General features: G+C 42.3%; 4 protein-coding genes across 12 annotated transcripts in view; 2 read left to right on the top strand and 2 right to left on the bottom strand.

Moving 5' to 3' along the window:
- Window positions 1-1,917, top strand: part of MAP2K1 (mitogen-activated protein kinase kinase 1) — a 79,452-nt gene extending 77,535 nt beyond the window's left edge. Inside the window, exons 9-11 of the mRNA XM_082737120.1 lie at window positions 31-92; window positions 487-532; window positions 888-1,917. Of these exons, the coding sequence (XP_082593246.1) occupies window positions 31-92; window positions 487-532; window positions 888-1,001 (222 nt within the window). The 3' untranslated portion in view covers window positions 1,002-1,917. The remainder of the gene's footprint in view (window positions 1-30; window positions 93-486; window positions 533-887) is intronic.
- Window positions 1,918-3,422: 1,505 nt separating this feature from the next.
- On the bottom strand, window positions 3,423-7,494 carry SNAPC5 (small nuclear RNA activating complex polypeptide 5). 4 transcript variants are annotated; one of them, XM_082737132.1, is made up of 4 exons: window positions 7,336-7,494; window positions 5,884-5,973; window positions 4,297-5,048; window positions 3,423-4,071 (listed from the first exon to the last, which is right to left on the bottom strand). In XM_082737132.1, the coding sequence occupies exons 1-3, from the start codon at window positions 7,423-7,425 to the stop codon at window positions 4,932-4,934; spliced, it is 297 nt and encodes a 98-aa protein (XP_082593258.1). In that variant the 5' UTR covers window positions 7,426-7,494; the 3' UTR covers window positions 3,423-4,071; window positions 4,297-4,931. The 4 variants fall into 4 exon arrangements, with proteins under 4 accessions (XP_082593258.1, XP_082593259.1, XP_082593260.1 ...); XM_082737133.1 differs by having other exon boundaries at window positions 3,423-4,085; window positions 4,312-5,048; XM_082737134.1 differs by lacking the exon at window positions 5,884-5,973 and having other exon boundaries at window positions 7,336-7,482.
- Window positions 7,495-9,027: 1,533 nt separating this feature from the next.
- RPL4 (ribosomal protein L4) lies at window positions 9,028-14,019 on the bottom strand. The gene is made up of 10 exons (XM_082737119.1): window positions 13,745-14,019; window positions 12,171-12,342; window positions 11,877-11,983; window positions 11,414-11,552; window positions 10,835-10,959; window positions 10,409-10,538; window positions 9,951-10,107; window positions 9,646-9,729; window positions 9,420-9,540; window positions 9,028-9,336 (listed from the first exon to the last, which is right to left on the bottom strand). The coding sequence occupies exons 1-10, from the start codon at window positions 13,745-13,747 to the stop codon at window positions 9,112-9,114; spliced, it is 1,263 nt and encodes a 420-aa protein (XP_082593245.1). The 5' UTR covers window positions 13,748-14,019; the 3' UTR covers window positions 9,028-9,111.
- A 27-nt stretch (window positions 14,020-14,046) lies between these two features.
- Window positions 14,047-24,951, top strand: part of ZWILCH (zwilch kinetochore protein) — a 38,132-nt gene continuing 27,227 nt past the window's right edge. Inside the window, exons 1-4 of one of the 6 annotated variants that reach the window (XM_082737097.1) lie at window positions 14,047-14,352; window positions 16,888-16,939; window positions 19,550-19,645; window positions 22,980-23,098. In XM_082737097.1, coding sequence (XP_082593223.1) covers window positions 14,300-14,352; window positions 16,888-16,939; window positions 19,550-19,645; window positions 22,980-23,098 — 320 coding nt within the window. In that variant the 5' untranslated portion in view covers window positions 14,047-14,299. Of the gene's footprint in view, window positions 14,353-16,874; window positions 16,940-19,549; window positions 19,646-22,979; window positions 23,099-24,951 lie in introns of all 6 variants that reach the window. The other 5 variants (XM_082737093.1, XM_082737096.1, XM_082737094.1 and 2 more) reach the window with 5 other exon arrangements.

Genomic DNA, 24,951 nt, shown 5'->3' with positions numbered 1-24,951 from the left:
CCTTTCTTATGTCTTGACATGTATTTGCAGCCTCCTCCAAAACTGCCCAGTGGAGTGTTCAGTCTGGAATTTCAAGATTTTGTGAATAAATGGTAAGTCTGCTACTTGCTCTCTAGGAGAGTTATGCTGGTTTTGTCACACACACACCACGCCCGCTAGCCCCCAGTTTTGGGGGAGCAGAGCTCTGCCCTTTTCCCTGCACTTCAGAGTGCCACGACTTCAGGGACTGGTCTGACTACAGCAATGGGTCAGAACTGCTGCTTTTGGCACCTGCTCTACAGGGACTGGCAGGTTGCCTTTGGGTCGTTTAATTCAGCAAGCATTTGTTAACCTGCAGGCATGCCACTCTGCTGAACAGGAAGACCTTGGAGAAGGCTCAGGCCCTCAGAAGCTCCAGGGTGTGGGGAGGGCAGGCATGTAAATGTTAAGTAACTAGAGTGGGAACCAATGCCAGGCAGTCTCTCTCACATTATCTTTTTCTTTCAGCTTAATAAAAAACCCAGCAGAGAGAGCAGATCTGAAGCAACTCATGGTAAGGCCACTGATTTCCAATTTGTACAGAAATTATTCGTTTGTTCTCTGTCAGTCATCTGCCCCCTATTACCTGAGCCCATTCCCTGCTCTGCCTTGACCCCTGTGCTCCCGCTGCCCCAGGGGCTGCAGGATCCTGAACATCAGCCTCATGTGTCCCCCCAGCAGTGTAAAGGCCAAGCGGAGCCCCTTCTGGCAGCAGCTGGCCACTTGAGTGCGCCCTCACTGCTGCCCCAGGACAGGCTCCAGGGGTACCTGGAGGTACCAGGGGTACTAGAGCAGCGAAGTTCTAGCCCCAGGACTCTTGATCTTTAAGGTTTTTGAACACCACTTACTCTCCGTTTCCCTGCACACAGGTTCATGCCTTTATCAAGAGATCTGATGGGGAGGAAGTGGATTTTGCAGGTTGGCTCTGCTCCACCATTGGCCTTAACCAGCCCAGCACACCGACCCACGCAGCTGGCGTCTAAGTACGTGGGAAGTGGTAGAGAGCGAGTCCCCTGCCCAGTGGTGTGCCATGTCGCTTCCGGGCCTCTTGCCCGTGCCTGTCTCTGTTCAGACGTGCATCTCACCTATGACAAGGGATGAAGAACACAGCATGTGCCAAAATTCTATTTGTGTCATTTTTAATATTGTTGTCTTTATTCTTCCTGTTCCTCCCTAAGTGGATTGGCTTTGTGCTTGGGGCTATTTTTGTGTATGTCGATCAACACACGCGCAATGTGGAATTACAGTGAAACTTTGGTGACTGTGGGTAGTCATTCTTACTTACTGAAAATTGCACTGCTCTTTCCTCACCGTGACTGGCTAGCTGCCTGTATTTTCAGGATTCTCTGACACTTGGTGGTACTGCATTCTTGCCAGGCAGACCTTCTATTTGAGCAGGAAGGGGCCTTGTAAGATCCTTCACAGGCAGTGCATGTGAAGCATGCTTTGCTGCTACGAAAAAGAACATCAGAAAGTATATATCATGTTATTTTATTATATTTTTGCTTTTGGTGTAGAATGAAGCAATTTCTATCAAAATCTAGCCAGAGCCCTTCACTGCCATGATAGCTAGGGCTTCACCAGTCTGTCTACTGGGATGATTGGTAGACTTCTGGTTGTATTTCTATTTATTTTTAAATATATTATGTGGGATATTTAGTGGTTTATGTCTCTTTGAGTTTGAATTAGTGTTTCTAAAATGGTGGTTACTTTGAATGTTACAAATGGATCAAGGCATTAAAATGTATGAGATTTCTTTCCCCAAATCCAAGCACTGATGCTATTGTAAACAAGTGTGTATAGTGCCTAAAAACTGTATGAAAATCCTTTTAACCATTTCAGTCCAGATGTTTAACAAATCTAATCTCTTATTCTAATAAATATACTATCAAGTTAAAAGGATGGAAAAATATGTCTCCTTTTGTGGTAGGATTTTCAGTGTCTCTGGTACACACACATACACAAAGTCAGACGATTTGGCTAAGCCTTATAGTGAGGGCACAGTGGAGACAGGAAGGAGGCTAGAAGGCAGAAATGCCACATTGAGGACAAGTTCAGTGCTCTGGACTAATGGATCTTCCTGTGATCCCAGGCTTTGGACTTTGTGCAGCCCTTTCCTCCACTTATGCGTGAATCTTCCAGCTACCTTTCCTTTGGACCTGTGGATAGATCCCATCTCTTCCTGCCATTTTGACACAGGGAAAAGCAGTAGGCGAGGTGGGATTTGCCGTGTCACCAGTGTGCTCCCAGGGGCACACTGTTCTTGGCTTGCCATGCCTGATTGGTGGGGGAGCCTCTGCCTGGGACACCCGGTCCTGTGCTGCTTTCTTCCACTGAGCAGTATTCTCCCCTCTTTTACTAGTGACTTCTTTACACTTTCTTGGAGAGGAATGGACCTGATACTGGCTTTGTCCTGCCTGTGAGGTAGCAGTGAAGTCACAGAAAACAAAGCCATGTCCCACTGACCTTTGCTGCCCAAGTGACTTTCAGAACTTGAGATACTTGTGATGATGCCTGGTCAGCACCTCCTTCCTCATTTTCTTCAAGAGGACAGGTTACAGAAAACCAAAATAAACACATCTTTAAAAACAAAAGGCCCATTTTGTTTTTAAACTAAAACAGGATCTGAATAAATGTCCTGAGTAGGTACTTCCACTCTGGATCTCCTAGAGCTTGGAAGGCAGCCAGGACGTTAAAAACCGCTTTGTGGTATGTACACGGCAGCTTTGGCCAGTCCGTTTTCTCTTGCTAGGAGGCTAACATCTGTTCGAAGTTAATAGTCTAACCTACGTGTTTCAACATCTCAAACCGAGGTTTAAAACTCACACCCTATGTCTTTTGCTAATGGAGAGGATATGAACCGAGAAGGTCTCATTAAAATGTGCAAACTTCATCTTAGGAGGAAGGTGTAACCTGCAGTCTAATACCAGGATCTGAATGCTTTCGTGTTCAGTGTCTTTTGAGGGGTGTTTTAAATTCCCTATTTACATGCAAATGTGTGTTACATTTTGAGAGTCCAGAGGGTTCTTCCTAGTAATTTTTACCAAGAATTATCTTGTTCTCAAGAATGAGGTCACCTGCCTCAGTCTTGCTGTTCTGAATTCCCTTTGTCAAGTCCCTCCCTTAGCCTTTCTCTTGTTGAGACACTGACAATAGTTAGATTTTCACATACTATCTCGTAGGAATATTGTCATTTTACCCACAGGACTCTGAGGGCTGCAAAGAGTTAAGAAGACAAGCAACCAGTTAGTGGTAGAGCTACAATTCAGAGCCAACTTCTCTAGCTCTCAGAATCCCACGCTCCTATTTTAAATAAAAGCTCTAAGTGTATAGATTGATTGCTTTTCATCGCACAACAGTCTGCACACTGTCTTTTCCAAGAAACATGCTCATTTAAACTTCTATTTAAGAGTAGCTCAAAATAACTTTTAATGAAATGCCGATTAATAAATACACTCATGTTCTCTTCTAGAATGGTTACAGAACAAGTTCTGCTTGAGGAGGTTCTTTCTGTTTTGTTTGGCTTTTCTGTTGCTTGGGCAGGGCAAATTACTTTTATAAAATTAAGCAACTACTTAACTGTATATTCACTGGAAGAAGGACGGTATGGAGTCACTGGAAGAGGGACGGTATGGAGAAGTGAATCTCAGCTCTAAGTAGCAAATTTTAACAACTGTTATTCTGTAACTGTCATCATTACAAAACCCCAATCTCCCAAGCACAGTGATTTAATGGCACATTCCCCAAGTCCAGAAATGGGTTTTAAACCCATTCTGCTTTACTTTTTTGCCCCCGGGGAGGAACTAATCCTTTCCTCTGTTGCTATTTGGAAACCAGAAAGCTGCCCGGACAGCTCTTTATCTGTACTTTCTTTCTTTCTTTTTAAGATTTTGTTTATTTGACAGAGATCACAAGTAGGCAGAGAGGCAGGCAGGAGGGTAGGGGAAGCAGACTCCCTGCTGAGCAGAGAGCCCGATGCGGGACTCAGTCCCAGGACCCCAGGATCATGACCTGAGCTGAAGGCAGAGGCTTTAAACCACTGAGCCACCCAGGCTCCCCTATCTGTACTTTATTTCTTTTTTTTTTTTTTTTTTTTTTTTTTTAAAGATTTTTATTTATTTATTTAACAGACAGAAATCACAAGTAGGCAGAGAAGCAGGCAGAGAGAGAGGAGGAAGCAGGCTCCCAGCTGAGCAGAGAGCCTGATGCGGGCCTCGATCCCAGGACCCTGGGATCATGACCTGAGCCGAAGGCAGCGGTCTTAACCCACTGAGCCACCCAGGCGCCCTGTACTTTATTTCTAAGCACCTTTTTCCACTGTGATGTCTCAAGCTACAGGTGATGGCAGCCCCACAAACCCCTCTAGAGTACAGAGCTCCTACCTGCTCCACCGAGGGGTGGCAGCAGCTTGTGTTCTCAAGTGGCCCTCTGGCTCCTCACTGGTCATCCTTCTCTCCTAGACCTCAGCCTTGCTCTGCTCACAATAGTTCAGTGGCATCCACAGAACCTTTAATTGGTTTTCTTAAAAGAGGTATTGCTGACTGGAAAGGCTGGCTTGTATTTAAACTCTGCCCTTTGTGCAAATGCCAGACTTTCTCAATAGCATTTTAGAGGAAACTTTGTTTTGAGCATAATTACTAAATCTGACCAGAATAGTTACAGCACCACCCTTATTGCTCAATGCTAAGACACTGCATGTCTGCTTTTCCACATGGCACTAATTTTTGTTAAAGTGTTCTGAAACTTGAGTTCTTGATGGAACCATTTTCAAGACTACACAACCTTAAAAGTTCTTGTTCCTTTTAAAGCCGACCAGAGGGCCCATGGAAAGAAAATTTTTTTGAAGAGACAAAAGTTCCTCAGATGTAGTAACTTAGTTCCTGTAACTAAGCTTGGTTCTTCCCTACCCTGCTTCAGGAATCTGATTCTTCTTCCTCTTCCTCCTCCTCCTCTTCGGGCACATGGCTCCTTGTGCTCAACTCCAGTGCTGTTTGGTTGATTGATGCTTCATTGTCAACATGAACCAACATCTGCTTTAGGCAAGAACATTATGCTTTAGTAGAAAAGACACTGGCCTCAAACCAGCAAATTCTTAAATATGTTTTAAAATCAAATTTCAACTGCACCTCCATCCCCAATAATTATCATCAGGAGGTAAGGCCACTTCCTATTTTTCCAATTTCTACCCTGACCCTCTTACAGCACCCCCCGCCCCCACCGCCCACTGCCAAAATGGGAGGAGACTAAATTCCATAGATTTCACAGAATGCCAAATGTCTACCCCCAAGGTTCATGCATTAAGAATTACGCTGGCTTAGGTATGCTTTCAAATGGTTTTAAATGGCTTAAATACACCTGGGAGAAAAAGTGCTCAAATATGGGATATTTAGAAAGAAGAATATTGTACTATTTTACTTGAGGGCATTAGTAGAAGGAGATGTTGAAGATTGGAACTCACTTTTTAGCACTATGCTTTGTAGTTGAAGCTACAATCTGTTCTTAAATCCCAGGCTTACTTATTCATGAAGCAGTGGAAGTTCTGACAAACTCCTGCAAAGCTCTCTAACTCTCCCTGGGTCCACTGGAGTAACTACAGAGGTCAGATGACTAGGAGGCTGCAGGCAGATGCCACAGTACCTGACTTATAAATCAAGGTCTGACTAGCTGGTAGAAAAGTGGCTGTTCCCTGTCTAAAACAGTGATACTGCAATAGCCAGTTTATAACACTAGAACATTCTTACAAGCAATTCCCTGAGTCCTCTGGGCATGATAATGTAATTTACACAAAGTTTTTGGCCTCCAGGCAGCATGAGCACAGAATGCACTTTGCATTCTCTCCCTAGGCCCACACCTGATTCAACTTACATCAGGTGACTGTTCAGGTGCAGGCTGAGAAGACAACATCTCATCTCCTCTCCTAGAACTAATCATTGATTGGAGGGCTAGTTCTTCAACCTAGAAAAGAAGAGGTGAGGACACTTTGCTTACCATTTCACTGGACTACTGACATGGGTAAAATTTGCTGAGCACGTTGTCAAAAGGCTTGCAGCATGAGAAGTGAAAACAGTGGTTCTAGAGGGAAGCATGGGGCTTTTACTCTTTTTCCCACATTTTAAGGAAAGGAGCCAAGAAACATATCTAGCCCCTTACCTCTGGGGTACGGATATCTCAGCTGTGGCAAGACTTTCATTCCCCTAGAGGTAAGATCTGGGTAGAAAAGCCAAGGGTGCCCTTAAAAAAGCAAGCCATCTTCTGATTACACAGAAGGCCAATTCCCCAGATTTTTTTTTCTTCCAAGATTTTATTTATTTATTTGACAGACAGAGATCACAAGTAGGCAGGCAGAGGGAGAGGAGGAAGCAGGCTCCCTGCTGAGCAGAGAGCCAATGCGGGGCTCCATCCCAGGACTCTGCGATCATGACCTGAGCAGAAGGCAGAGGCTTTAACCCACTGAGCCACCCAGTCGCCCCCAGACTATGGAATTCTACCCAGTAATGAGAAAGGGAAGGCAGGAAGAATAAAAAGTACACACACACATACACACAAAGAATAGAAAGTACAAGTGTTTCCTGGAGCGTAAAGGAACTGAGGCGTTAGAGATCGTCCTCATCATCACACAGGACACACACCCACCGGGTACTTTGTACAGGTACAAGTGGTAGAAGAACATAATTAAGTGCCGCCCATTACAACTATCCCGAGGAAAGTAATATTTAGATTATGTCGCAGCTATACGGTGCTTTTCGGCTTAAAAATGGCCTTCATAACCTGCATCTCATTTGGACTTAAGATCCTGAATTAGAGTTCTAAGCCGCACTTATCAACGTCATCTCACTGGGACAGAGTGGATTAGGCACAGGTATGGGAAATGGCCCTGGTGCACCTAAATCTCGTCCGGGCCGTGGAATCCGCAGCAGCTGCCAGAAGAAAAACTATTGGGAACGGCGCGCGACAAGTCTCCTTCCTCAGGGCCTCGCTTGCTTTCTCTGCACAACGGATCAACGAGTCTCCTCTGGGTTAACAATACTGGAGCTGTTTCAAGCGCCAAATGGAGCTAGTAAACGGTGGCTAGCACATGCTAAAGGAGCTCGGGAGGAAGCGGTCCGCACATGGTGTGCGGAGCGCCTGCATTTACAGGTGTTGGGAGCGTGGCGGGGACTCTGACGCACGTACACATCGCTGGACCTCAGCCTAGACCTGCAGGATCCAGATTCTGACACGAGTGGGCTCGCAATATCAAACACGCTGGCCAAGGGCTTGTCGACTACCAGGTGGACGCCTAGGGTTCCCGCGGGGTGGGAGAGAAGCGGGGGTCACCTTGAGCCGGTTCAACTGGTCGTGCAAGGCCGCCTTCAACCGCAGCAGCGTCTCCTCCTCCTTGCGCAGCTCCTGAAGCCGGCTAAGCATGGCGTCCCCTCCCGCCCGCCGTCCGCCTGGCGCCGGGTAGCGACGTCATAAGCCCCGCGTTTCCGGAAACCGAGCGGCGGGCTGGGCGGGGCTCGAGCCACGTGGGCCAAGGCGCTTCCGGCTCGCTGCGTCTGGGTGGGCCTGCTCTGCCCAGCCCAACCCCGGGTTTTTAACCGAAAAACACTGGAGTTCAGTAATCATTAGGAATCCTAAAGCACAGGGCGTGGAGCAATAAAGAACTTGAGAGGTAAAAACGGTCAAGTACCCACTTTCAAATGCTGCTTTTGAGCAGTACTCCCAGCATCGTACTTTCAGTGTTTTTGCAACAGGTGGTTCTTTGTAACTCCACAAAACCTACGGACGCACCTGAGGGCAGAGGCGCACGAGCCCTGTTTATTTTTGCAGGCAAGGATTCCTGGTCACATAATAGTGGTTCCCAAGAGGCAGCGCAAGTTAGAACAGGAAAACAAACCATTGCTATTATTCAGTTGGGGCGCGGTCCCTTTAACTGCTAAGGGATGGAGATAGATAACCTGGATCTGGATTTTAAGGTTATCAAAAGAAACCAGATGCAAAACCACCCTGATAAGAGACAACACAGAGGTCAGGACAGGTCAACCGTTAAGGTGGTCAAGATACTGACAAAACAGGGTAAAAAAACCTCAATGTCTTTAAGATTTTATTTTTTGACAGAGATCACATGTAGGAGAGAGGCAGGCAGAGAGAGAGAAGGAAGCGGCCTGCTGAGCAGAGAGCCTGAGGTGGGACTCCATCCCACGACTCTGGGATCATGACCTGTGCTGAAGGCAGAGGCTTTAACCCACTGAGCCACCCAGGAACCCCCAACAATGTCCTTTTGATACACTTCTCTGCAATATACTCAACATATCCATCCCTTCACTAAAACTGCAAAAACCCAAGTAGTTCTGGAAAATGCTTCTGACACTCTATACTATGGGTCAAAATACTGAGGGTAGCATTTCCTCTAGTAACTGTACTTATCACAGCAGCTTAATAGGAACCTTTGTGGAGGAAGCATCAATTTCTTATTGCAGTGCCTTGAAATACATAGATCCTGCCCTCTTGTGGTATTGAGAAAAAAAACCTCTTGTGTAATTATACGTTTCCAAGATGAACTTTTTGGTTTTGGAGGGAGGAGTGATGTACCTTTTTACAAAGATTTTATAGAGCAAGCCTGCAAGTGAGCACATGAGGGAAGAGGGAGAGAATCCCAAGCAAACTACTCACTTAACTTGGGAGACTGACATGGGGCTTGACCCCATGACTCATAAGCTCTTGACTTGACCCAAAACCAAGAATGGATGCTCAACCGACTGAGGCAGCCAGCCAGGTGCCTGAGGAGTGCTAAATCTTCTAACAGCTTCTGCACATCTGAGAAGTCTTTTAACCACCTGCATCTCAAAACATTACAAACTGATTTTTTAATCTGGATTTATGAGCATTCTTCTTCCCATCCAATGGCATGGACTGTAAAGGCAAGGCCCTGTTTTACACCAGACTCTAAAATGGAAAACAAGAAGCCCGAATTATGAGGAAACAAACAAAATTCTAAATAAGATTCACAAACACATCCAACAAGTCTTGCTTCTCAATGGCTTTGATCATGTCTTTATTCAAAATTAGCTGTCCAAAATTATTTGACTTTTATGAATAAACGTTAAGTTTTTAGGCAGCAGGCTTCTCTGCAGTGGGTTTCTTTTCTGCAGGCTTCTTATCAGCTGCTGGTTTCTTGGTAGCTGCAGCCTTTTTCCCCACCACAGGTTTCTTCTGCTTCTTCACACTAACAGCCTTCTTTCCTTTCTTCCCTACCAGAGGCTTCTTGCCTGGAACTCCCTTCTCACCTGATTTGGCTTCTAAGGCTGCTGCCGCCTTATCCATCCGGAGTTTGTGCTGCAACAAATTAAGACAAAAACCTAAGAATCCTATCTTTCAAAAGAAGTTAACCTATCATCAAAAACCAAACTCTCACTCACATTCTTGGCCTGGCGAAGAATGGTGTTCCGGCGCATGGTCTTTGCATAGGGGTTTAGCTTCAACATGATTCTCAGGTTCTTCAGTGGATTCTTCTTCAGGACCCTGCGATGAATCTTCTTGCTGTTAAAAAGGAACAGTAGTATCTTATTCACATTACCCACCATTTCTGAAATAGCCAATACTATGCATATGAGGCTTTAACAACAGCAGGTATCACAACTTTACCGTGGTGCTCGGAGGGCTCTTTGGATCTCTGGACTTTTCAAGATTCTGCTAAGGTCTGTATTAAGCATCTTATGCATGGGAAGACTGAAAAAAAAAATGCGGAACAGTAAGATGCTCAATTCCTATTTCTCAGAGTCCCCTCAGAATTCCATTACACTACTGCTGTTCAGAGTATCTCACCATTTCACAATACTGAATTTGAACATAAAGGTCACATTATTTAGAAAACATGCAAACCAATTCTGAATGTAAATATTCACAGCATGAACACCTGTGTTCAACATATGAAAACAAAGAACACTCACTTGTAGTTACTCTTGAGGGAGGCAGCCTTACGCCAAGTGCCATAAAGATCGTCTAACTTGCGGAAAGCACTTTCAGTCCAAATGCAGAAACGTCCCACATGCCCACCAGGAGCAAGTTTCAAAATGTTCAGTTTGCTTACATTAAGTAAAGTAATTCCTTTGGAAACAAGAAGCCCGAATTATGAGGAAACAAACAAGGGAAAACAGTTAGGGAGCCTGTATTTTAAATACAAGAAATACAAATCATGTTTATGACTTATGGGTTACATAAGGTACCCGAAAATTACGTCACAAATTAGGCAGTTTCAACCATCATTGGTGTTACTTATTCAGCTGAATATCAGAAGTTCCACATAATCATGTGTTTCAGAAACACGGACCATAAAGTGGAATCTCATCATAATAAAAGCTGAGGAAGCTTCCATCATATGGGCAATTGAAGTAAGCAGAACAATTACCAGGAATGTTTCTGAAAGCCTTGATGATACCATTGTCTTCATTGTAGATGATGCAGGGTCCCCTGCGCTGGATTCGACGGCGGTTTCTCATTTTGCCCTTGCCAGCTCTCATTCGCTGAGAGGCATAGACCTAAAAAGTGAGAACATTTATTAGTTTTTCGATTAAGATACAAACCCTGCAATTGAACTTCAAAGTTAAACTCCACTTTACAGATGATGAAAAGGAGCCACAATTAACTGCTCAACATTCACACACAGCAGCAAATGGCAATCAAGATTCAAAACCCAAGTTATAAGGTTTTAGAGAGTCCTTTTCTCCTATCCACTGAAGTTACACTGTCCTCCAGACACCTTCTGAAATTTAAAAATCTGACAACAGATCTGTGTCAAGGACCACCAAAGTAAAAATTTGTTCATTAAGCCTACCTTTTTGATATCATTCCAGGCTTTAAGTTTTTTAAGAAGCAAAACAGCCTCCTTGGTCTTCTTGTAGCCTTCAACTTTATCTTCCACCACCAAAGGAAGTTCAGGAACTTCCTCAATACGATGACCTGACAATGCCAAGTAACACCAACAAATATCTGATTATCCCGAACGTTTTTTAAAAAAATCAAGAAACATTTCATATACTCCACGAAAGCAAAATAGCATACAATGTGCCAAATCAGAATTTCCACAAGTATCATGTGTTTCAGAAACACGGACCAATTAAGTGGAATCTCATCATTTTGACCATTTAAAACAGAATAGGGACATGATGAAGTTTGAGCGGAAAAGTTTTCTAATACATGAAATCACTACATTCCATTTAGTTCACCAGTTATTACACAGTATTCACCAAAGACTTACTATAGATTGAAGTAGTCAGAACTATTATTTAATATAGGGACTCTGGGATGAATAGAATCCATACAATTATTAGCATGAATAAAATGGGTTAGGTAGAGAGAGAGAGAGAGAAAAAAAAGTATTTTGTACCATTTCTATAATACAAAATATACAAACCTTTAGACATGACCAGCGCTGGTAAGGCCGAGGCAGCCAGGGCAGAGCAAATGGCGTATCGCTTCTGTGTCGTGTTCACTCTGCGATGCCAACGGCGCCAGGTTTTGGTGGGTGCAAACATGCGGCCCCCACGACACATCTATTTTCCCAGTTAAGAATCACATTTCTTAGGAATTTAAGAAATTAAAAGACTTATGTCTTGCTCAGTAAGAATTTTCGTCACCCTTCTGAACCAGCTTACTGACAGCAGGCAACTGTCGCTGAGAACAGAGTAAGACGCAAATTACGACATCATTGCAAGCAGAACTTCCTCACGCCAAGCCTCTATCTGCCCAGGGCAAGGTTTAACTTGAACACTATTAATATGCTGAAAAAAATGTCAAAAACTGCTCATATGAATTAATCAGGTCACGTCTGATAAATTCCACAAGGGCTGACCAATCCAGAGTGAAACAAAGGATACATTTCCAAAGGCACCCTGGCCAGAACGGTGAGTCCCACCACCTCGAACTCTGGGAATTCGAGCCACAGCTCTGCCAGTACCCCAAGACTCAGCACTGGTTTGATGACCTGAAATTGGGAAAAAATACAAGTTTTAGCTACTCATCCATACCAATCTAGAACTATTACCCATGATAGCAACAGCATCAGAACATCCAGAAAAATCATGTTGATTCAGAAACACGGACCAATGGAATGGAATTTCATCACTACTGTTAAGTAGGTTTTAAAACATCAACCCTTAAAAAATCCATACCTGCTAATTCACTGACAGCATATGGCTGTCTGTTGTTTTTGCGCAAGTTGGTGTGAACAAAGTTGACAATATCCGGTCGAATGGGAGCCTTGAACACAGCAGGCAAAGTAACATTTTTGCCAGATGATTCCCCCTTTTCGGAGTACACAGATATCAATGGGCGAGCACACGCCTGGGAAAAAGAAAAACAGATTTATGTTGACAGATGATGTCAGAGACACTATTCTCTCCTATTAGCAACACCTTTAGAGACTGAATACAGAAGAGATTTGTATTTGCGCTGGTAGACAATACTCAGAGCTGAAACCAAGGCTGTTGCTAACACATCAGGTTTATTAACATAAATAAATTCTTACACTTAAAGGACATTTAGAACCTCAAAATCTACCACAAAATTTACCATTCATCTTTCAACCCAGACCGTACAAAATGATCAAAAGCATACTGGAAGGTTTGCAAATGCTATTTAATGCCACCCTCTGAATATTTACCACATCATCAACAAATCTAGTCTACCACAGCTCTACTTAAAATTTATGCCCCTGGCCCCCTTCATCCCCAACACATCACAAGAAACTCACCAAAAAAAAAAAATAACTGGTCGTATTACTTTTTGCTCAATCTTCCCAAAGATGTACCACCTTAAAATAAACCTACTGAAGTTCTGAGGATGGCTTATGTGATCTGCTGGACCTCATCTCCCATAATCTTTTCCAGACATCACTGTCCCTACACTCAGGGCCATACCCCTTCTGCCTCAGAAGTAGCTGTCTTCATCCTACAGAGGCTCAGCATGCTTTCTCACACTCCTTCAGGCCACCTTTTGGAAAGTTTCTCTGATCACTCTAAGGCCCAACTACTGTCTCCACTCCCATTCCCCCATGTTCCCAACAATCATGACCAGCAAGTATTTAGGTGTTATCCTGTCAAAATTAGGATCCAAGCAACCCAAGTGTTTTTTGTCCCCTTTTTTCACTTAACTCTCTATGGCACAAAACACTACACATTATTTGTGGAATGCAGTGCATGTGACAATCGTACTATGAACTAAGAATTCCAAGATTTAGGGTGCAACAAACGGAACAATTTTTAAAAAAAGAGGGTCGGGAAGCTTTTGTAGAGGCTATTCTTAGACGGACAAGAATTAAAAATAAAGTGGATATGCAAGTCTTTCAAAAAATCTATCTCGAAACACAATCATAGTCCTTACTGAACCACCCGTGAAAATTCAAGGCCCAAAATTGATTTTCACTCCGATTTAGCGTTAGGCCCCCAAAACTTCCTTACTGTCAAGAGAACCCATGCCTTCTACGATCCACGGAAAGCTAAAATCCCAAAGGTTCCTCTGCACCTGAGAGCGATCTGGAATCGTCCTGTGCTGGGACGCCCACGTTGCCTCTAAAATGGCTGCCGTAAAGCCGCCCTACTCAGCTCCGAGCCACAAGAATATACCTTTGACCCTCATCTCCTTTTCCTCGCTTTCTCTCATGAAGATTTTATGCCCCAAGCCCCCAACCCATTCCCGCCGGGACCCGAGAGCAGGGAAGAGCCCTCCAGACAGAGCTTCCACTCACCATCGCGGGGAGAGGAGAGGGCCACGCTCCTCTCTACCCGGCGGCTCCTATAGGAAAAGGAAGTACCTACCACTTCCGCTCTATATGTAAGCTTCCACTCGCCCGCCAACACGCCCCACCTCAGAACCAATCCAGAGACACAAAATATCACTCTTCCACTCTATAAAAACAAAAAATAGAGCATTATTTCTTTATATGTATCAAATTACGGTATCTACGGACTTTCAAAGCCAAGAAAAGCGCTTAGAAACAAGGGACTCCTTTTCGCGGAATAATCCGTAAGGAGGCGTGGCAACTCTCGCGAGAAGAGGTTTCCTTTCCCTTTCGACCACTGCAACTTATTTTAACTTTTTCTTTAGGGAATGGAAAACTGCGGGGATGGAAAAGACCGCTGTGTCCTCTAGAACAAAAGATTAACTTTGTGGACAAACGGGGCCTGGCGGGCGTGGGTGGGGTGTAAACGTAGTCCCGGCGAGAGGGTCATGACCCCGGACGTCAGCGGCCGGCGCGCAGTTCAGTTTGGCGGTCTCGCATCTGCAGTCGAATTGGGGCGTGATGTGGGCTCGAATCAACAGAGCGGCGGAGGAGTTTTACTCTCGTCTCCTGCAGTGAGTTGTAGCCCGTGCTGTTGCCTAGGGTGCCAGGGCAGCACTGCTCCCTCGGCATGTTTTTCGGTCTCCGCCCCCAGCCTCCTGCCCCTGCTTTGGGAAGAAGCGCCTTGTCAGTTATCGGGGGCGCCTAAGTTACAGACTAAGGCAGCTTTCCTGGGGTCTGGGAATTGGGGAAGACCGGTTATCTGCTCCGTTGTGGGGTTGGCCCTGTGGGGGCTTGCTTGTAGTCTTCTATAGACGAAAACAAGTCTACGTTATCAATCGGGGTGGGAGGTGACAAATTTTTCAAGAGGCGCTTTATTCATGCCCGTAGTGCACGGAACTTAGGATATGCTGACGACACCTCTCAGGAGATGGGAAAATAGATGTCCGCCTTCTTCATCTGTTTAAAGCTTTTCTGGAGTGAAACGTAGTGTCTATTCAGAATAACTGTTCGTGCTGCCGTTGTAGTGTGTTGGTTTTTTGTTTTGTTTTGTTTTTTGTTTGTTTTTTTAAGTACCTTTATTTCACTGTGCTTTAAGAGTATTCTTAGGGGTGCCTGGGTGGCTCAGTGGGTTAAAGCCTCTGCCTTCGGCCCGGCTCATGATCTGGGGTCTTGGGGTGGAGCCCCGCATCGGGCTCTCTGCTCAGTGGGGACCCTGCTTCTTCCTTTCTCTGCCTGCCTCTCTGCCTACTTGTGATCTGTGTCTGTCAAATAAATAAATAAAATCTTAAAAAAAAAAAGTATTCTTAAAGTGAATTGCTAGTACAAAAGGGGATTCCATCTAGTCTGCATCCAACTTTAAAATCGAATCCAGCAGGTCTCAAATTTGAGTTTGCATCAATCACCTGGAGGGTTGTCCAAAGGCAAGATTGCTGGGCCCCATCTCCAGGCTTTCTGATTTAGTAAATTTGGGTGGGGCCAAAGAATTCTGACAAATTCTAGGTGAAACCTCCTGCTGGCCTCACACCACATTTGAGAACCACTGATGTAATCTAAGCCTTTATTTTCTAAATGCCATAATTTTTTATTATTCTGGCCTCCAAGGTCATGCCCTCCATCTCATGATCAGAAAATTGTTTCTCGTTTAAAACATTTTAGTGGGGTGTCTGGATGGCTCAGTCAGTTAAGTGTCTGCCTTTGGCTCAGGTCCTGATCTCAGGGTCCTGGCATCAAGCCCCATGTAGGGCTCCCTGCTGCTTCTCTCTCTGCCTCTGCCCCTCTCGCCTGCTCATGCTCACTCTCATGCTCTCTCTCAAATAAAATCTTTAAAATAAAATAAAATCTTTTAGTGAGCTCCTCTTGACTTTCAGGATGAATTTCTACTAGTATAGCAACAAGTCTTCCATTGTGCCAACACAGCACCCTCCACTCACCTCTGTTGGAGCACCCATCACCTTGTATTCTAGCTGTTGGCTCTTTGGGCTTCAGTCAAGACTAGGAACCAGGGACTATGTTTTTGTTGTATATCCTGGACACCTATAAAGAGTGCCTGCCTATAACATATATGATTGTTGAATAATTGATTGAATAACATCCCTCAGTTACACACAAAGGACAAATATCTTTAAAAATAAATCACTGTCTTGTCCAAAATGGCAAAAGTGAGTCATTCACAGGCCTAGCTCTCCTGTTTTTATTTCAGTAAGTCAGAGTAGATCAAATAACAAATGGTATCCTGAGACAATCCCATTGGGCTTCTTTAGGTCTCTAAAGATTGTGTCTCTTTCAGAGTGTAGATCAGGCTGATGTGCATTTTGGTATGTTTAATGGTTTATTGTTCACATGCTTTGGGATGACTATTTTAGAACTTTCTGGAATGAAATGATAATTATTAATTATATCTGAGTTTTGTGCTTATCAAGTTAGTATACTAAGTTTTTAGTGACAGCTGATAAAAATAGAGGGAGAATAGATGTTTCTATTTTAACCATAGAAATCTAGGGCTGGGAACCTTAAATAACTTTTCTGTGGTTACCCACTGATTCAGTGCAGATCAGAATCCAGTGATTTTTACTTACCTTGAGTTACATGGTAAATTACATTTCAATAGTAACTGATGATGTGTTTTACAAGATAAGAGAGTACAGGTAGATAACCTGATTTCCTCCTGCCTCTGAGAAGCCACTGTGCCCAGTTGTGGGCAGCAGTTTATTAATTTCTGCCACATCTCTTTTTTCTCATACTCTTTTTTTTTTTTTAAAGATTTTATTTATTTATTTGTCAGAGAGAGAGAGCACGCACAAGCAGGGACAGTGGCAGGCAGAGGGAGAAGTAGACTCCTCGCTGAGCAGAGCCCAATGTGGGACTCAATCCCAGGACCCTGAGATCATGACCAGATCCAAAGGCAGCTTTACCGACTGAGCCACCCAGGAGTCCCTTCTCATATTCTTTTCCTGCTTTTTTCCCTCTTCCCAACCATGCCTTCGGGCTGCCATGACTACTTTGTATTTTGCTTTTCTCACATGTCATGCAAAGATAAACTGATGACTACTGAATTTAAATGTCAGAATACTGTAGCTCTGTTTTTCATATGTAGTTCTTCATTTCAGGGAGTTTGATGAAGAAAAGAAAGGAGTCCATAAAGATCCATTTGTCTATGAGGTATGAACAATTTATTTCATTTTTAAACACAACTCAGTAATTCTAACATTCTGCTTCTTTAAAAGATGGGTTCATTGAAGTTAATTTAGAGTAAATCCCACCCTTTTAGAGTACAGTTCTATGAGTTTTTAAAAATGCATTCAATCATATAACCAGCCCTATGACCAACATCTAGAACATTTCCGGCACCTCCAAAAATATCATGTACCTTTATAACCAGCCCTCTGTCTCTGTCTTTTTCCAGGGTGTCATATAAATAAAATCACACAGTATGTAGTCTTTTGGCTTCTATCAAGGAATGTAGTACATTTGAGATTTATCTATTTTTTGTGTGGATCAGTAGTTCATTCCTTTTTATTGTTGGATAGTATCCCATTATATGGATGTGTGATGCATATCTATTTACCAGCTGGTGGACACATGAATTGTTTTCAGTTTTTCATAGTTACGAATAAAGCTGCTATAAATATTCTTGGATTTATTAAGCATCTGATATATGCCAAGTGTTTCATAGCTAAAGTCCCTGTAAGGTTTAATTTATAAAATAACTAAACTAAAGTGAACTAAAAGTAATTATATGCTAAAAAACAAATAAGCTGTAGAGAAATAGTCATATAAGATAAAGGTTAATATCATGTATATAAAATACATAAAAAATTCTTAAAAATCAAAGAAAAGTGACAACTGTAATAGAAGAATAGACAAAAGACATAAATAAATAAATAAGCCCAGAAAGAAAATTACAAGTAGAGTTATTTCTTACTGTTGGACTTTTCACTAACCAAACATAGGAATTAAGTATATCTAGGTAAATGTATTAATCCTTCCTCATTGGAATTCTTGCTTAATACATATATTAGTTTCCTAGGGCTGCTGTAACCACAAATTGGTATGCTTAAAACATCAGAAATTTATTCTGTTGCTATTCTGGAGACTAGGACTCTGAAATGGAGGTGGCAGAAGGGTCATGTTGCTATTGGAGGCTCTAGGAAAGGATTTTTCCTCAGCTCTTCCTAGTTTCTGGTGGTTTCCTACAATCCTTGGAGTTTCTTGCTGTGTAGACACATCACTCTATTTCTGCCGCTGTTACTAGATTGCATTCCCTGTGTGTCTATGTCCGTAAATCTTTCCCTCCTTATAAGTACATCAGTCATTGGAAGTAGCCCCCTCCCCCGCCCCACAATCCAAGCTAATCCTTAACTTGATTATATTTGCCAAGACCCTTTTTCTAATGGTCACATTCAGAGGAACCAGGGGTTAGGACTTCACTGTATCTTTTGGGGACATATTCAATCTACAACAGTACTTGAAATTCAAGAACCTAGTAGATTAGAACAATACAGTATCCTTTGCTTTCTGAACTTGGTATCTAAATGCTTTAAAATCCAACCTGAGAAATGAAACAGATTCAAGTAATGAGAGTTATTTGTCAATGATAAGCCTTTGAGAGACTGCTCACCTTCATTAATAATGGAATAAATTTGAAAAAACAGTAACAAACAAGACACTATTTTTTGCTGTGAGATGGTAAAAATAAACAGTGAAAATACTCTGTGTTGCCATAAGTGATGGGAATACAAATATATGGGGGCAGCATATTTGCAAGGCAATTTGACAAAGTCAGTGTGATTCTAAGTATTCATCTTAAGAAAGCAATTCAAGGATGTCTATTATTATTTATTGCAGCAGGTAACTTAGGCACCTGGGTGGCTCTGTGGGTTAAAGACTCTGCCTTCGGCTCAGGTCATGATCCCAGGATCCTGGGATCGAGCCCCGCCTCAGGCTCTCTGCGCGACGGGGAGCCTGCTTCTCTCTCTCTCTCTGCCTGCCTCTCTGCCTACTTGTGATCTCTTCTGTCAAGTAAATAAATAAAATCTTAAGGGAAAAAAAAAAATCCAAATATTGAACAAAATGAGATTAGTTATATGATGGTAGAGCCAAAGAACACTTAATAGATGGAAAGAAGTGTATGATACAGATGTCATATTTTTATTAAGCAAAATCTTATCTAGATATCTAAATACTGAATACATTTCTACTTAAGGGGATTTATTTATGCGCCTGGGAAAAGATCTGACAAAATAGGTGCAAACCATGCTAGTGACTAGTGATTATCCTGGCTAATCGATTTATATGTGTATTTTTAAAAAATGACTTAGCTTTGTATTTTCAGACTTTTCTGCAATAAACATGTTTGCAATTGGAGGGAAAAAATATACAGTTCCTAGAGATTGATAAAAGTCCTAAGTTCCATAGTACAATCAGAAGAAAAGATCATATTTATAAACTGCTAATTACATGGTACAATATAGTAAATACAGTATGAGTCACGAAAGAAGTCTGTGTGATCCTAATCAAAAGAAAGCTCTACAATCGGGATGCACTTTAGGGAGGCCTTGAAGCATGTGTAGAGGTGAATAGAGCTAGGTTTGTCTAAACATGAAAAAACACAGCAAAGAATAAATGCAATCTTCTCTTTAGAATATTATGTCTTGTTCAAATTCTCTTTCTCGGCCGCTTGCGTAAAACTAGTCTTTAAGTATTTAAATATTCGTACTGATAGGTATGTGTGCATATATAATGTTCCTTGACGTTATCTATTTTTAATAGGCTGATATTCAAGTGCAGTTGATCAGCAAAGGCCAACCGAATCCTTTGAAAAATATTCTAAATGAAAATGACCTAGTATTCATCATGGAGAAATTGGTAAGTAGTGCTTGGGCTTTGCACTTGTTTAATTCTTTTTTTTTCTTTTTTATTTAAGATTTTATTTTTAAGTAATCTCTATCCTCAATGTGGGGCTCGACCCGAAGATTAAGAGTCGCATGCTCCACCAACTGAGCCAGCCAGGCACTCCTGTGTTTAATTCCTAGTAGGAAATTCAGTTTGCAAATGATCTCAAATGTGCACTTTTTTTTTTATCAGCATACTAGGAAAGTGGATTCTAATTCTTTCAGAAGTAGATACAGTGATGTCCAATAGAAATATAATAAGAACTGTATAGGTAATTTAAAATTTTAAAGTAGCCTGATTTTTTTAAAAAAGTGAAATTAATTTTACAATAAAGTTGACTTTTTTCTTTTCTTGTCCACTTCTTTGAATCTTGGCACATGTATAGACTCTGGTAATCACCACCACAATCAAGGCACAAAACAGTTCCATCACTCCAAACAGCTCCGTCATGCTATCCCTTGAAAATCCCCCAGCAACCACTGATCTCTTCTCCCTTGGTGTAGTTTTTATCTTTTTAAGAAAGTCGTGAATGGACTCACACAATGTGTAACCTTTCAAGTCTGGCTTCTTTCACTCTGCATAATACCTTTGAGATAGATCCAAGTTGTATGCATATCAGTGGTTCATTTCTTGTAGTTGCTGAGTAGATTCTGTGGTATGGATGGACCATCATTTATTTATCTAGTTACCCTCTGAATGACGTTTGGGCTTTTTTCTGTCTCCAATGATTATGAATAGAGCTGCTGTAATCATTTTTGTGCACATTTTTTTTGCATAAACATGTTTTTTCTTTACGGTAAATACCGAGGCATGGGGTTGTCTGAAATTAGGTTTAATAATGCTTTTTATTTAGTCTCATAAATGTGATAATACCATTTCAAAGCACAGTTAATGTAAAAATCATTAATGAGATATTTCAAGTTTTTTTCCCCCATGCTGCATCTTCAAAATCTGGTGCGTATTTACACTTAACATTTTCATTTGTCTGGCCCCATTTCCAGTACTCAGGAGCTGCATGTGGCCAGTGACTGTCGTATTGAACAGCACAGCATAAATAGCTATGACTCATGAAGTTCTACTTGAATTATTGTTTGTGAAATGTAACAGAAAACGTCTTATCTTTTGCATCACTTTTTAATTCCAGCTTGAAACCTTTGTGTTTTAATTATGGTGTTTTGGCAGAGGAATTATAATGATTTTTATTGAATGGTGATAATGCCGTCAGGTTACATGGTTGCTTTGGGGCCAGAACCCATTCCTTTGACTACATTGTTTCCTGAAGTAGATTGGAACAGACTCTAATAGGGGAAAGTGGAGGTGCTTTTAGAAGGAACTCTTCTGTTTGATGCTTTAGGATTCTCATGCTGTCTGGTGAAGGAGCAGGGAGCTTTTCATTTGAATGCATACAAAAGCTCCTTTTGAGGAAAAAGGGCAACTTTGTCTTTTATGTTAATGGAAGGGCGTTATTACTGCTTATATATAGTGGACAGATGCTTAGGAAATAATTATAGGTGAGTTATGTGGTTGAATTTAGACTTTTTTTTATGGGGAGAAGGGAAAATGTATGTAGAGTAAAGCCAAAAAAAATTAAGATGTTCAGGTGAAGATGAGTCACCTAGGAAAAGATAAGGATGAGCCAAGGGGGATGTGGGAATGTGAGTTAGGATTCTAGTGAGGATGCAGCTCACAGTTTTGGGAAGGTCCCTGCAATTCACGGGGGACTGGGCATTTTTGGATGAGGAGCAGTCAAAATGGCCATTGTCTCTGCAAAGATCAGTAGAGCTTAAAGCGCAAATTTTAGGTAGATGGGTATTAAATAGAAGAAAAAAATGACATTTTGGATACCATCTGTTCTAGGCCCTCTTTGGAAAGCCAGGCTTAGAAGGGACTGAGATCTGTGATCCTGCAAAAGAAATTCAAAGTTGAGGAAATATCTGGGTCTGATACCTATTAAGTGGGCGGAGTATTTACTGCCCGAAGAGCTTAATGGATAAGATCCAGAGTTGTTTTTTTTTTTTTAAATATTTTATTTATTTATTTGATAGAAAGAGATCACAAGTAGGCAGAGAGACATGCAGAGAGAGAGGGAAGAAGCAGGGTCCCTGCTGAGCAGAGAGCCCGATGTGGGGCTCGATCCCAGGACCCTGAGATCATGACCTGAGCCGAAGGCAGAGGCTTTAGCCTACTGAGCCACCCAGGCGCCCCAAGATCCAGAGTTTTGAAGTCAAGTCAGACTATCTAGATTCAAATGTTGCAGTTGCCACTCACTGGGTGTGATTCTAGGCAAGTTATTTAGCCATTGGCTACCTCAGTTTTTCCATCTATAAAATAGAATTGTTGGGGCGCCTGGTTGGCTCAGTGGGTTAAAGCCTCTGCCTTTGGCTCAGGTCGTGATCCCAGGGTCCTGGGATCGAGTCCTGCATTGGGCTCCCTGCTCAGTGGGGAGCCTGCTTCTCTGCCTGCCTCTCTGCCTACCTGTGATCTCTGTCTGTCAAATAAATAAATAAAATCTTAAAAAAAAAAAAAGAGTTGTTAATGGGGCATCTGGGTGGCTCAGTCGGTTAAGTGTTTGACTCTTAGTTTTGACTTGGGTCATGATCTTTGGGTTGTGAGAGCAAGCCCTTTGGGGTCTTGTGCTCAATAAGAGCCTGCTTGAGATTCTCTCTCTTCCTCTCCTTTGGCCCCCCCCCCCAAATAAATAAATAAAATCTTTTAAACAAGAGTTAATAGTAGTAGCTATTTCAGGATTTTTATGAAAAGTAACAGAAAACTTAGAATAGTAGGTGTTACATAGTAATGCTCAGGAAATATGAACTCTTGGGGTTATTGTTATTATTGGCAAGGCTGAATTATGTAACTACTTAAACATGGAGATATTAGAAACACATAGGTTTAGAACTTGTAACACAAATGAGAGCTGCTAGTCCTAAAAGGAGTAGATTTAATGAGTAAGGGCTCTGGCCCTTTGAGTTCTGGGAGTGAAAAATCAGGAGTCTTCCACAGGGTTTCCCTTGGTGTTTTGCCTTTGGTTCATCATTTATACATGTTGGAGACTTCCTTTTCTTATGGCATCAGATGCTTCCTCTGTCAGTAGCAATTTAGATCATTATCTTTTTACAGGACAGTGGAAGTACTTCTGATGGCAAGATTTGGTGGTATCAGACTGGTTTGTAGCCGTGATTCTTGCCATCACCCAGTCATTTGTGCTTAAGGGTTTGGAAACCAGTACGTTATGTTCTAGCGTAGTGAAGAATTGGCTGTTAAGTGTTTTTTTACCTGACTAAATGATTTAAAAATATTTTTTAAGCCTTTAGACAAGGAAGAAACAAGTCATGTTGAAGAACCACAATGTGAAGAAACAGCTATTTCTGATTTCTCTACTGGGGAGAATGTTGGACCACTTGCTTTACCAGTTGGGAGAGCAAGGTAAGTTTTTCTTAGCATTGAGCTAAGTGGAGGGCTGGAAGCCAGATTTAAATGAAAGTGTTCTTAGGGGCGCCTGGGTGGCTCAGTGGGTTAAGCCTCTGCCTTCGGCTCAGGTCATGATCTCGGGATCCTGGGATTGAGCCCTGCATCGGGCTCTCTGCTCAGCAGGGAGCCTGCTTCCCCCTCTCTCTATACCTGCCTCTTTGCCAACTTGTGATCTATCTGTCAAATAAATAAATAAAATCTTTTAAAAAAAATTAAAAAAAAAAGGTGTTCTTAGAAACATTGGGGAAAACAATATGTATGTAGTCCAGGTCCTTCCCTCCTTTCTTAACCCTCTCCCTAGTCATGATACCCAAATCTTCAGGGATGGCTTTACTTGAATATCCCATAGGTGTCTGAAGCATGACCAAGAAGACTGTGTCCTGGTCCCTTTCTCCACTCCCCTATACCATTTGCTCTTGCTTCTTAATTGTGTGTGTGTGTTTAAATTTTTATTTATTTGACAGAGAGAAATCACAAGTAGGCAGAGAGGCAAGCAGATGGGGGTGGGGGAAGCACGCTCCCCGCTGAGCAGAGATCCTGATGTGGGGCTCGGTCCCAAGACTCTTAGATTATGACCTGACTCGAAGGCAGAGGCTTAAACCACTGAGCCATCCAGGTGCCCCATTGCTTTTTAATTATTTACTTTGTATTTGGTTCCCTTCTAGTCTTTCTTCCTCACTGCCACCAGAGATCTTTAGAAATCACTGAAAGCATGGTTGTGTTGCTTCCTTGCTTAAAAGTCATGATACAATCCAAATTTCTTATAAATGACACATAGGAACCTTCACTCTCTACTCCAGAGCTTCGCCACCAGGGGAGCCATAGCCTGTGGGCATTTGGAAGTACGCAGGGGTACTTTTTGGTTGTTACAGTGTCTGAGGGGAGCGATTGGCCTGGGCTGTGGATAGGGAACGTCCTACAGTGTACTGGGCTCTCCTGCTCAAGGAGGAATTATCCCACCCCGATGCCAGCAGTGCCCCTGTTAGAAAGCCTGCTGCCCCGTCTACCAGCCCACCTTTGCTTCCTGCCTCCCTGCTATGTAGCTGAGTGCAGCACTCCCGAGCTGGCCCCCTCACTTCCACAACCAAAGTTACTGCTGTCAAGGAGTTCTGGAGGATATAAGTTATATAAATAATAACAGCGGATGATAAGGACTCTAACAATAATACTCACAAAGTGACTCCCTGTGGTGGTTTTGGTTTATTTTGCCAGGTGGAAGCTTTTGACATTTTTCTGTAGTTAAATTTATCAGTCTTTTATGGCTTCTTGATTTTAAGTCATGTTTGACCTTTTTTTCCTTTTTCCCCTGCAACATAAACATTATTTATCGGTATTGTTTTCTCCATCCAGTGCTTGTTTGGATTTATCCCTATGCTTATCATTGCCTTGCCTTGCATTTGAGACCTTCTTTTTGGGGTTATTGTGTTTCCTTTCTGAAACACAATCCCTTAGAACTCCCTTTGTTGAACATCCGTTGGTAATAAATTAAGTTTTCATCTCTATGGAAAATTTCCAGCTACATTTTTTGGTAAATTTTAGTTATGATACACTTTCAAATTTACAAAAAAGTTGAAAGAATAGCACAGGAACTTCGTATACCCTTGACCCAGATTTTTCAGTTATTTACATGTTGCCAAATCTGCTTTGTCATCTTCTCTCTCATTCCTCCTCCTCCTCGTAGTCCTCCCCCACTCTGCCACCTATATAACATAACTCCTGTCACCCACACACATTTTTTAAATGAAATATTGAGAGAATGTTGGAGATACTGTGCTCCTTTACCTCTAAATACTTCACTATGTATTTTC

The sequence above is a fragment of the Mustela nivalis genome (genome assembly GCF_964662115.1).
Source record: "Mustela nivalis genome assembly, chromosome: 6".
In the NCBI taxonomy this organism is placed as follows: domain Eukaryota; kingdom Metazoa; phylum Chordata; class Mammalia; order Carnivora; family Mustelidae; genus Mustela; species Mustela nivalis.
Note: the sequence above shows the minus strand (reverse complement) of the source record. Positions and strands in the feature narration are given on the sequence as shown.

What these genes read in the sequence shown, in the direction of transcription:
- SNAPC5 (XM_082737132.1), bottom strand. Translation starts at nt 7,425, where the DNA reads ATGCTTAGCCGGCTTCAGGAGCTGCGCAAGGAGGAGGAGACGCTGCTG. An exon ending in ACCAGTTGAACCGGCTCAAG is followed by an intron (nt 5,974 to 7,335) that starts GTGACCCCCGCT and finishes CTTCTTTTCTAG; the next exon opens with GTTGAAGAACTAGCCCTCCA. An exon ending in CACCTGAACAGTCACCTGAT is followed by an intron (nt 5,049 to 5,883) that starts GTAAGTTGAATC and finishes TGCCTAAAGCAG; the next exon opens with ATGTTGGTTCATGTTGACAA.
- RPL4 (XM_082737119.1), bottom strand. An exon ending in TGCTGTCAGTGAATTAGCAG is followed by an intron (nt 11,984 to 12,170) that starts GTATGGATTTTT and finishes TCCCAATTTCAG; the next exon opens with GTCATCAAACCAGTGCTGAG. An exon ending in CCTGGAATGATATCAAAAAG is followed by an intron (nt 10,539 to 10,834) that starts GTAGGCTTAATG and finishes CTCACTTTTTAG; the next exon opens with GTCTATGCCTCTCAGCGAAT.